The 12,731-nt window shown below is 43.5% G+C and overlaps 1 protein-coding gene across 5 annotated transcripts in view; it reads left to right on the top strand.

Moving 5' to 3' along the window:
* The window catches only part of znf521 (zinc finger protein 521), a 123,964-nt gene that overhangs the window by 94,744 nt on the left and 16,489 nt on the right, over positions 1 to 12,731 (top strand). For all 5 annotated transcript variants that reach the window (XM_088430038.1, XM_088430039.1, XM_088430041.1 and 2 more), the window contains one exon: positions 5,365 to 5,496. In XM_088430038.1, coding sequence (XP_088286164.1) covers positions 5,365 to 5,496 — 132 coding nt within the window. The remainder of the gene's footprint in view (positions 1 to 5,364; positions 5,497 to 12,731) is intronic.

Genomic DNA, 12,731 nt, shown 5'->3' with positions numbered 1-12,731 from the left:
CGCTTCTACCTCAGGAGAGCGCATGGCACGGAGGTGGAGTCAATTTGTATTCACCCATAATTCCCTGGGCCTTAATCACTCTGATTTTCCCCCCATTATCTGTTAATGGATAGTTCCCGCGGAGAAAAGAGAGAAGTAAACCCACCTACTGTTTACAGGCCCGAAGCTGTCGACTGCGCTACCATCCCGTCCCGCGGGGGCTCGCGCGTACAGCGGGAAATCCCAGCAAACCCCAATCTTGCAGACTTATTAATCCAGAACTCCTAGATCAGGCGGGAAACGATAAGACAGATGGTAGGCCGGAAAGTAAACTAGCTAAAGGTGAAATTGCTCATAAACAGGATGGAAGCGAACGAAGGCTTTGCTATTTGAAACGCCGGGAATCTCATTGACCTGTTTTGTTCCGTTAGACCTCTTTTAATTTCTAGGGTGCCCTCAAAACAACCCACCGCTGCCTACTAAATATTCCCAATTTTCTCCCTCCCTTGTTTACTCATTACTTTGGGCAAAAGAGTGCCTTGATTGATGTCCTTAATATCATTTGGGGTGAGCTGCATCGGCCAGACGAGCCAAGCGTGCTTCGGAGAACAACGCGGCAGCGATTAGCATAAATCCATCTTGACTCCCAACGCCGAACGCTTCGAGTGAAAATGAAACGCTAAGCCGACGCGTCTGAAAGGTGAAACTGTTTGGGAAAAGATTCGGACAGGACGTCGTTGTAAAAAATGCCGTTTTAGAGGATTGTTTTTTTTTTTGTCTATTGTTGTTGTTTAATGTTTACATTTTGGTATCCATCCATCCATTTTCGTAGCTGCTTCTACTCACTAGGGTCGCAGGCGTGCTGCAGCTGTCAGCTGTCTTCGGGCAACCCTGAACTGGTTTCCAGCCAATCGTAGGGCACACATACATAAACAATCTTTCACACTCCCAACACACACCCAAGGGCAATTTGGAGTGTCCTATCTACCTATCTCGCATGATTTGGGGAATGTCTAAAACATATGCAGGCATGGGGAGAACATGCAAAATCCACGCGGACCCAGACTCGAACCCGCAGTGAGGCGGACACGCTAAACACTCTGTCACTGTGCCGCGCTCTGTTGTTGAGGTTAGCTTGTTATGGTTTTGGTTTTTTGGGGTTAGATCACAGGTGTCAAACTCCAGTCCTGGAGGGCCGGTATCCTGCATGTTTTCCGGTTTTCACAGCAGATTCAAAATGATTCGCTTATTAGCAAGCTATGTGGGAGCTTTAATCGTTTCAATCAGGTATGTTGGAGAGAAGGTTTGAAAACATGCAGGATACCGGCCCTCAAGGACTGGAGTTTGACACCGATGAGTAAGATTTTCACAGTTTGGGTTCCGTCAGGGTTTTGTTCGATTTAGGATTTGAGTGTTTTCATTAGGGTTTGGGTCAGGGTGATGTGTTTGGGTGTTGGTTGACAAATGTGGTGTTATAAATAAATATTCTCCAAATCAAAGCGCCCCGCACCAAAATTAGCTCACTAGAGCATCGGTGGCCTTTGTTGGAACCATATGAGAGTCTTTAATTAATTGCGCTGCATGTACTTAATTATTAACTGGAACATCTTTAGTTACTTTAGTCTTCTTTACTCACTGTCAGTTGATCCGCTCCCAAGCAAAATAAAGACGTGTCTTTTGAATTCACAGAAGACTTCAAATTCCGTGTTAGCCTTCCAGAATTGACTATGCAGCAATTCCTGTCCTGTTACATAAAGGATTTACTAAACCGTGCAAGCCAGAGAGCGGCGAGCTCCCCAAACAACCTTCAACGGCACATGAACTTCAGCCCGGATGAAAAAAAGTAAACAGCAAGGAGAAATGAAGACGATTCTTTTTTTTTTTTTCTTCTTCCACTTCTCGTCCCCCCGCATGGGAGGGATATTAGCCGTTTGTGTTTTAAGGAGCTGTGAAATACATAAAGCATGAGCCGCGGGAAGGCGAGGCCCTGTGGATATGCAGATGGGCTTACTTTTCTGGTGTCAGAGATGCTTAGAGGGAGCAGGCCCAGGAGAAGTCGTCATCTGAAGGATTTTCATAGCAGAGCGCGGGGACACGGCAGTGGCAGCCCACAACGCTCCGGGGACTCCCAAACCGGGATCGGGAGGAGGATGCTGACGGCCCCCCGCGGACTTGGGACCGTTTGCTGAGTCTGTGCGGTGGCGCCGTACGACCTCGGGTACCGGTGATGTCTCGTAAGGGAGGAACGGGAAGTGGCTTCGGTCCAGTAAGAGAGAAGGAGAAGACGTGGTTAATTTCGTGAGCTTGCTACTCAGGCAAAGTCCACCGGGTATTTTGTAGTGTTGGAGTCAAGACCGTACCAACCGAAACCAAGATTTTATGGAGAATAGAGAATATCGTGACCAAAACCAGACCGAGGCTTTGGAACGCGGGGACCCAAACGAGACCGAGATGTTTGGAGGTTGAGACCGAGACAAGGACAAGACTTTTGGAGGTCGAATCTGAGACATGATCAATATTTTTGGGGGTTGAGACTGAAGCAAGTGCAAGACTTTTGGAGAGCTAGCCTTAGTCAAAACCAAGACTTTTGGGCGTTGAGACCTGGACAAGGCCAAAACTCTTGGAGGTTGAATCTGAGACACGATCAATATTTTTGAACGTTGAGACTGATGCAGTTGCAAGACTTTTGGAAAGGTAGCTGAAGTCAAAACCAAGACCTTTGGAGTTTGAGACAGAGACAAGGCCAAAACTCTTGGAGGTCGAGATGGGGCCAAAACTTTTGGAGGTCAAATCTGAGACAAGATCAAAATTTTTGAGGGCTGAAACTGAGGCAAGTGCAAGACTTTTGGAAAGCTAGCCTTACTCAAAACCAAGACATTTGAAGGTATAGACAGAGACAAGACCAAGAATTTTGAAGGTCCAGACGAGATGAGGCCAAGACTTTTGGGGGTTGTTTATTTAATTTACATAACACAAATTGCATAACCCTTTTAAAAAAAACCTCCAAACGTTAGTGCCATTTGCAGGGACAAAACATGGCGGTGTGACGTTTCCTTTAAAAACGTCCCGATTTTAGCTGCATTCTTGCCATCTCGCGTAACACACAGACATAACACACAAGAACAACACGCGCGCAAGCGCACACATCCGCGGGTCAGTCAGGCAGGTGCGGAGGTTTCCGCATAATGAAGCAGGGCAGCAGGTCCGACGGGAGCGCGTTTTGCGCCGGGGTCAAGCGAGGGGCTGCGCATATGGCGGCGGCATAGATGAGTGAACCCCGCAGCACGCTTGACCTCAGCGTACTCCCCAACACACAAACACACACGCGCACGAGCCAAGCGAATGATGATCAAAGAGGGCAGACGTGCTCGTGCTGACTGGCTGGATGAGTTGGCGCTACCCTCCTCCTCCTCTTCCTCCTCCTCTTCCTCCTCTTCAGCTGATGCCGGCCGCTCCGCTCAGACCTATATTTAGGCCGCGCTAGCTCATCTGTCAAATGCGCCGGCTGCAGCAAACAACGCTCCCCGTTTCGACTTGCGATCGGCTTACCTTTTTGTAGCCGCGTAACCCCTTAGCAACCTGCTAGCTTGTCACGTCACGCCCCGCAAGCCGTGTATTATTCAACAGAAAGAAAAAAAAAAAAAGCACCTCATCTGTCGGATCCGCTACCGGAAGCCCTTTTTACATTTTCAAATGATTATTGGCCTAAATAGAGTCATCTTCGCTTTTTGTCGTTGACAGGGGCAATAAAAGTGCAGCGTTGTGGAACAAGTGTTTAGCATGTGCGCCACACATACTGGAGAGCCTCCAGGTTATGCGAACCTTTGAAAAATCCATGCATCCTTCCATTCATTTTTCATATCAAAAGACCTCATTATTTTTCAATAATGGAAAGACTGTTGGAATGTTATTGTTCAGTAATGAGGGCTACTAGGAGAGAAAGGATGGATGCGAGGATTTTTTTTTTTTTAAAGCGTAACTGTGGGTCTTCGGTAATGAACTTGTTTGTCACACGTACACCGTCAGCCTTTTTGTGCACATCATTTTGTCGTATTTTAGCCTAGGGATAGCACATTGTTGGTAGTGTGAAAAGTAAGCGGTTGTGCCATGTTGAAATTTGACATGTTTTGGCCATCTGGGTGAAATTTCAGCTCACTAATGTGATCTTTTTTTGATGTAAAGGTCAAAAGACTGGACAAAATATCGCACAATGATTCAATGCTAGCTAAAAATAAAAATAAAGTTGTGTTCAGTTTACTGTGTCATTTTCACTTGGTGCCTTGTGTGTGTGAGTGTGTGTATATATATATATATATATATATATATATATATATATATATATATATATATATATATATATATATATATATATATATATATATATATATATATATATATATACCGTATTTTCTGCACTGTAAGGTGCACCTAAAAAACAAAAAAAAAGCTGATGGTGCGCCTTATAATCAGGTGCGCCTTATATATGGATCAATATTGAGATTGGGATTGGTAGATGGGGAATGAAGTGATAAAGTAAGCTTTACCTGTTTCTTTTGTGTGTTTACAGTTGAACAAGGTTGCTCATATTGACATTGAGTTATTATGCCATTGAGAGTTCAGAGTTAATATTTGAGTTATTGTTATTACTTTGAGTATTACTATATTGTGATTGAAAAAGTTTGAAAATGTCATTAATTCAGGGTGTGCCTTATAGTGCGGAAAATACGGTATGTATCCTGTTTCCACAGTATGTAAAATTGATCTTAGTCCAAACGGAATAAAATTTACACCTTGATATACAATCGAATAGTTTACTGGCTTCCAAGTGTAAAGTTTACCGTTAAAATGGACTAAATATGGTCTTTTTCGAGTAAAATGACCTCAATTTTTATTTACTCTGCCTTCCTTCTTCTTGGTCATCAATGCATCCCTGGTGTATCCATCCATCCTGTAGCAATAGCTGACCGGTGGGAGTTTAATCAAGGAGCAGCCCGGCCCCATAGCAGACAATATAGACTTTCTATCGACATGCTGGAGATGGGTCGTTGTGCACAAAGCTGAATCAGCAGGATTTTTCATGCCGGAAAATGAATGTGCCGAGTTTGTCTGAATGATTTAAGCCGAGTGGTATATTGATGGATTCCAATGTGGCGAAGCAGAGGGGCTAAATGAGGCATCTGCGCTTTTCTGGGCTGAGATGTTGTCCAGGTTGTAAAGGAGAGATGTAACGGTCTACATGAGATGATTTGTGGCGGAGTTGAGAAGTGGTTGAGTTGATAAAATTGCAATCTTCCTCAAAATGGCTTGTCGCGAAAACTTGGCGTTTTATTTATCGGGAGTATTGAAATGAAGGTTATTGATACATAAATCATTTTTGTCTTCCAGAAGAGGGCTTGAACCACGAATGCAAACTGTGCAGCCAGTCGTTCGACTCGCCGGCCAAGCTTCAATGCCATCTGATCGAACACAGCTTCGAGGGGATGGGCGGAACCTTCAAGTGTCCTGTCTGCTTCACGGGTACGTGTCGCGTGTGCGTTCAATCGCTAGGGATCAGAAATTTCCAGCGGATGTTAAAAACATGTAAAATTTCAAAATGCAACGATTCTGACATTTCTAGTTGATTGCAGCTGGGTGCGCGAGATTTTGTGTACTAAAATAATCATCGTCCAACTTTTGGACCATATAAAACCATCGTAATTACAAATATTGAGATACTTTTTAATAGGATTTATTACATTGATTTTCTTGCGATTTTTGCAACATTCCATTCAGCGGCGGTCAATCTATGTCAGCAAAAAGAAAATTCCTTGTTGACTTGTGTTTCACCTCTAGACAGAAGGTGGCGGTAGAGACAATTGAAGTGTCATCGTCACTTCACAGCCTACAAAGACAAATCAGATCATTTTTTAATTTTTTCGTGGGTTTTAATAAATTTAACCTAAATTTGGCTAGAACTGAACTGTTTGAGTGGTTGAATGAAAAAAACATTCATAAATAACTAATTATTCCGCCTTTAAAAGCATTTACAAAATTAGTGCAAAAATGCAATGTGTATAGTTTGCAGAGTGTGTGTTATTTTTGCTTTTTCGCATCCCTGCGAACATGTTGTGACATCTCAACGAGTCGGACACATTTCCATTCCCAATAAACTTTGCTTCTAGCTCGTGAGCATTGAAATGTAAATGGGCTCCAAATGAGTTGGTGAAGGTCAGAGCAGGTGTCTGGACTAAAGCGGCGAGCGGTTCCGCTGCATTCGCCTCCTTAGTTAGTCCAATTGGCTTCCGCCGGCGGGGCCCCGGGTAGTGTCAGGAGGCGAGAGGGGGGAGGACGACATCACCAGGCGAGCCGGGGAAGAGTAGGTGGTGTTTGTGGGTGGGTGGGAGGGGGGGACATGTGCTAATTGTGGATGGCAGTGGCGCTGATAGCTGTAATGATCTCATCTGTCTCCGTGCGTGGAGGTGGAAGGAGCGCTCTCCTCTCGAGAGGAGAGCGCCCTCCTTCAGTGTCAACAGGGTTAACTATCTCCATAATGAAATCTGCAAAGTCGTTAACTTGGGCTCTTCGCTGTTATTTCTCCACCTCAGCTCTTTAGTCTTCTTTTGCACTTTGGAAGTTCTCAGCTCATTTCCTTCTCTTTGCCCAACTCACTTGATAGATCGGTTAACATCATTAGCTCCCTTTTTTTTTTTAACGTCTCCATCCACTATCCCCTTCTCGCTTACTATTTTGGCTTTATGGCTCCTTTTAGCGCAAGCGCGGTGATATTTGCGCGCCCCTCCCTGCGGGCATTTAATATACAGAGCATGCCTCCTTCATCTGAGCCTTCATTTTGCTCCATCCGCTTTGACAGACAGGTCCCCCCTCCGTCACCCTGCTCTCGCTCCGCATCCATATCGATCACGGCGCGCGGGGGGACGGGGGGGCGCTGCGAGGTGGAGGGCGGGAGGGGATGATGCAGACCCTCAGGACAGTGGTCACAGAGTAGACAGGCACATTCCAGTAGGTCCAGAAAGGCCGCCGAGGTTGTCAACGCTCACAAGTTTTAGCATCGCGGCAAGTGGAGAAACATTGATATTCGGTAATGACGGAAGGCTGATTTGATCGTGTCATGCATCGTGGATGCGTGTTCCAACCGGCTTCAACTTACATGGATGCTTATAAGACTGGAAAGATGGACAGATGGATGGATGCTTATAAGAATGGATGGATGGATGGATGGATGGATGGATGGATGGATGGATGGATGGATGCTTATAAGACTGGAAAGATGGACAGATGGATGGATGCTAATAAGAATGAATGGATGGATGGATGCTTATAAGAGTGGATGGATGGATGGATGCTTATAAGAATGGATGGATGGATACTCATCAGAGTGGATGGATGGATGGATGGATGGATGGATGGATGGATGGATGGATGGATGGATGCTTATAAGACTGGATAGATGGATGGATGGATGGATGGATGGATGCATACTTAGAAGTATGATGGATGCGATTAAGACTCGATGGACGCATGCATCCATTTGTACAAATAAAGAAAGACCTTTCCCCCAATAAACGCAAAAATCGGGACCAACATCCCTAATCCGGCGACGTTCTCTGAAGCTCATCGCACGCTCACATTTTATTTTGAGACACAGCGGGAGGTCTCTCCTTCTCTCCTTCTTTGACACGTCTGTCTATCACCACCACAGGGGACAAAAAGAGGACAAATCTCACCCCAAAAAAGTGACTGGCGGGAAAGTGCGAGTCAAAGTAAGTCATAGACGGTGGGAGACAAACTAAAGGAGAAAAGGAGACAGAAAAAAAAACGGTGAGGAGGCTGAGAAGGTTGCAACTGGCAAGTTTGGATGTGAGATGAAAGTGTGGAAGAGGGGGAGAAGGAGGAGGGGGGAAGGGTAAATGGAGGAAGAGAGCGAGGGAGTGAGAGAGAGGTCCACGAGCCCCTGGATGATGAGAGGGAGGCTGACTCTCCCAGGACACATTTGACAGGTTTCAGAAGTGGGGGAGCCTGCAGCTAGAAGTGTCTGCCTGCACCCTTAGGAGCCGCAGCCAGGCAGCCAGGCAGCCAGGCAGCCAGGCAGGCAGGCAGGCAGGCAGGGCTGCCGTGGAAATTGTGATTGGGAATATGCGCTTAAGACAAACAAAACAGAAGAAAGTCTGCTTGATGAAAGTAGCACACTTGTGTGTGTGTGAGTGTGTGTGCACTTAGAGCGTAGTCTCTGTAAAGCTACGAGATTGTCACAACGCGGTACTTTAATGACCATATTTCCTTGAATAGTGGCCATCCCTCTATTAGCTAAACCACCTACTGCATTAAAACATAAATAAATGCACACCTCCCTCAAATAGACGCTTAATTTTCGACTACTAGCCCAGTCAACTCAACTTTAAACCGTGTGGCCAACCAAAACAGCAGCACCTAAGACATTCAACGTTGTGGAGGTAAATGGGATGTGAAGATTAATATTGTGAACATGGAATATGAATTTAGCAGGAAAAAAAAAAAAAAAGGCGGCCATTTTGCCACATGCTATGGACTAAAAAATACATCACAGCTGCTCCGGGCTCAGGTGGCAGCCAATCACGGCTCAGCTTGTAAACAACCCATTGCCAGAAAACAGATAAGCGGTGGTTGTTTGTTACATGAGCATGGAAGAACTATGATGTCATTTAAAGTAGACAGGAAGAAGCAATGTTTTACATTCTAAAAATGTATAAATGAAAATAGCTGTTAGCAAGCCAAAGGGCAGAATAACAAACACTCAAAATAATGGATTTTTTTCCCTTTTTTTTTTTACCTTTATTCGGTTTTGTTATTTGTCACAAAAACATTTTCCCTTCTAAAAGAAATGGTGCAGTATCGCTATAAGTGACCTTATACCCCTTTTCAATCCAGGTTTCCCTCACTACATCGTGGATTTACATTCATAGCACAAGGTTTTTTTTGCAAGTTTAACGCTGTTTTTCTTGCAACATTTCTTCTTTTCATGTCAGACCAGTCAAAATAGCAATTTTATTTCTTTAAAAAAAAAAAAACTCAACACCTCGTTTTATTTATGACCATACATTTTGCAGGTTGAACTTGCTATTTTTCTTGATATTTTTCCTCCATCTAAGTCAGGCCAGACAAATAAATATTGATTTTACGTATGTATTTATTTTTTTAATAGAAGAAACCAACAAAGTTCAATCTCTGCCTTGCGAATTTTAGTTATTGTGGGAATTTTTGGGACCGTAACCCCTACAATAAATGAGGCAAGACTGCATATCATCATAAACTTCCCTGATTGGCCAGCAAACATCACATGGCCTCATATTGAAGCTTCGGTACGCATTTCTCAACTCCTGTTTGTGGTGCCTGTTAAAATAGAAAAGATGTGGAGATTTTCTTTTCGCTTGTTTGGCTGCAGAACAGCCTCCGCATTTGTGATAAAGTGGGAGCGAAACCACGTAGGTTAGAAGAATAAATAAATGAAAAGCGGGGAAAAAGGGGAGAAAAAGCGGTTGGGGGATGGGCCTTAGTTAACTTTGTTTCCCTCCCTGCACAAACAACTTAGTATTGGTGCAGTGCAGGCTGCAGAGAGCACCGGCGTGCCAAAATAAAGATGAGCTGGGACCTTAAGAATAGGACATGTCTGCCATGGGTGGCCCCTGAGAGCCAATCAGAAGGTTTAATATCCCCCACAGCGAGGAGGCCTCGGGCCCCCGCAGCCCCATCAGCCCTGACACCCTCGCCGGCCCACTGACTCCACTAAGTTGTCTTTCTTTCGATTCTCTTATCACAGTGGCTCTCCTGTGTGGATGCGGTTGCATATTATGTGTGAATAATCCAAAGCATACCACATCCTACCTTCAACATAGGAGGGTTAAGGCATGATTTGGCTGCTAACAAAAAGTTATTTGATATTATCAGAGGTGGGCAGTTTACATTTTTTTCGCTTCCTTTAAGCCATCGTCAGTCTGTCATTTTTTTCAAGCCAGGCAAAATTGTAATTGTCAGTCCGTCTGTGTTTTTTTTTGCCAACCCTCCGCCAGAGGGCGACATTGGCCTCTTTTTTTTTTTTTTGGTTCATCGCTCGTCAGGCGCTGGTCTACCTCTGTCTGCACTTGTACAAATTGTTTTTTTCTGTCTGTGGTTCTACCGTTATACCGCAATTGAAACATAGCACAGTAATATAAGTGTAACATGAAAAACAAAGCCAGCTAAGGGGTTTAACCCTAATCTATATTACAGCATCTTGTTTAGTACAGGGGACAAGAGTGCAATTAACATTCATATCCACCGGATGGCGTTATCATGCTTTACATGACTCTGAAATGATTGATGCTGGTTCTCATTCATAACTGCCTGCCCTACAACTGTAGAAGACGGTTTCTTTAACATTTGTCTAAATTTGTCTAAATGTCATCTGTCATATACACTACAAGTGAAACAAAGTATTGCTGAGGTTGAATCTACTAAAAAATGTCTCTAATTAGGATATTAAAAACCTTCTATCTTGCATTTTCTGGCCAAGAGCCAATCCGAGAAAAGATGCAAATTTGATCTGCATTCATGTGTTACATAAAACACATCCCGGAATGCTCTTATAAGCAAGAAACGAAAGCGACTGCCCGTCGACTGACGAAGTGCCCACCTCTGGATATTATTGCTAAAATGGAAAGTGACAAACGATGATCCGAAGCATACACATCAAGTGTCAGTCCAGTCCAGTTTTTCCGGGTTGAGCTGATCACGCAGACGTTGGGAGACGGCCGACTTTGGTCATCACCATTGTGTTCAGCGCGCCAAGGCCCCCCACGTCTCCAATCCATTTTTATTTTCGCTGTATCGACTTCTTCCTCTGCTAGCCAAAGACATAATGAGGGCTTCCTGCAGTCGCACTGACCTGCTGCTGTATAGCATATGCGCACAAAAACACGCGACTAATGATGAAATCATCCCAACGTTTTGTCTGGGTGTCTCTGTGACCATGCGGGCACAAGATATTTTGTGGACCTTCTTGCACCAGCCGCATATTAAAAAAAAAAAAAAAGTCAAATCTCACTTTGCTGACTACTTTAAAAATAAACTTAGGTGATTTACTTATTACTTTAAGTTCTAAGTTAGAGTACAACTTTAATACTGTTATTCCGTTGTGCTTTTAAAAATAAATATGGACAAAAAAAAATATTAAATAATAAAGAATAAAAATCAGTTTCACTGAATAAACTATATCAATAATGTATTATAACTATATAAATATTTGCGTAGTATAATAAATAAAATAGAATAGTATATTACTATTTATATTTTTATGATCTAATTAATATTATATTATATAAATATAATCATGATGTACACTACCTATATAAATATTTACATAATAAATAAAATATAATAATAGAATAATATTTTAGTAGCTGTAGTAAGTAGCAGTCAACTAGTAAGTAAATGTAACTGTAATCATTAATCACAATTATATGTTCAAAAGTGTTATTGTTTACTTACAATAATTTGTGTGTGTGTGTCAGATATTTAAGTATTAATATTGTGATAGCAAAACTCCTGAATGGTAATTATAGTCTGATCATGTGACTGAAAATAGTAATTACTTTACTTGAAAATAATGCACATTTTGAGGAAAACCTGTTATCTGCGCAAAACAATAAATATAAAACCCTTCTGAAAAAGCAGGACCGTAAACCCGGAACCTGGATTTCTGGTATATAACATCATTCTCCTAATATTACCCGTTTAATCTCACGGTGTCCTTTTTTTCCGTTCATCGTGGCCCTCGGCGGAGGCGAGTTCAAAGCGGGGCGTGCGAATGTCGCCGAGCCGTACGGAGGGGGGCCGCGGTGACCCCCGCCACCGCCTTCCGCCTCACCTCGGCCCCCTGCGCCCGAGCCACTTCCTCCCTCTCCACGTGGCGCATTTATTAGAAGAAAAGTTATTTTCAGCCGTAAGAAATTCAAATGAAGGCCCCCGCGTGCTAACTTTTTTTTTTTTTTTTTTTTTGCGTCGCACGCAGCCCTTTGAGACTCGACGGCCGTCGTTAAAGCACGGGGGTCCGGGATAACAAACGACACGTTTGAAGTGCTCCTCGGAGGACGCCGAAACACACCCACGCAGTCAAGGCACATCCACTCAACGCCCACGCCGCCGCCAACCCCCTTGGCTCTGCCAGTGTGGACTATGGCTTAATTAAAGCACAAATATACGTATACGTGTAAAGTGCCAGCGTGTTTATATGGTGGCGGCATGAGAAAGTAGCGCATGCAACACCATGAATATTTATATTGTCAATATAATTAGCCATGTTGACTAATGGAGGCCATGTTTTGCACTTGAAGCCATGCCAATTTTTGCGCTTGTTTATTTCCCGCCTTGTTGTTCCCACCGCGGTGCTAAATAAGGAGCGTTATTATTCCCGACGCACAATATGCGATCGGGAGTTCTCGGGGCGTGGGTTTGACCGCGGCGGCGTTACCCATAACACCAATTGTTACGTTTTTTTTTTTTTTTTTTAACACTTGTGGCATTAAGTTACAAATAATGGAAATTCCTTTGATTTTATTGTGATGTCATAAAATAATCAATGGGAAGAAAAACACTAGGGGGCTGAAATTTCCAGCAGGTGATCCAAACATGTAAAATTGCAAGTTCTGACATTTCTCTATGATTGCAGCTGCACGTGCAAGGTTTTGTGTACAAAAATCATCATTGTCCAAATTTTGGCCCATATAAAACCATTATAATAA

This window comes from Hippichthys cyanospilos, chromosome 12, assembly GCF_059441005.1.
Source record: "Hippichthys cyanospilos isolate Australia breed blue-spotted pipefish chromosome 12, RoL_Hcya_1.0, whole genome shotgun sequence".
Classification (NCBI taxonomy): domain Eukaryota; kingdom Metazoa; phylum Chordata; class Actinopteri; order Syngnathiformes; family Syngnathidae; genus Hippichthys; species Hippichthys cyanospilos.
Note: the sequence above shows the minus strand (reverse complement) of the source record. Positions and strands in the feature narration are given on the sequence as shown.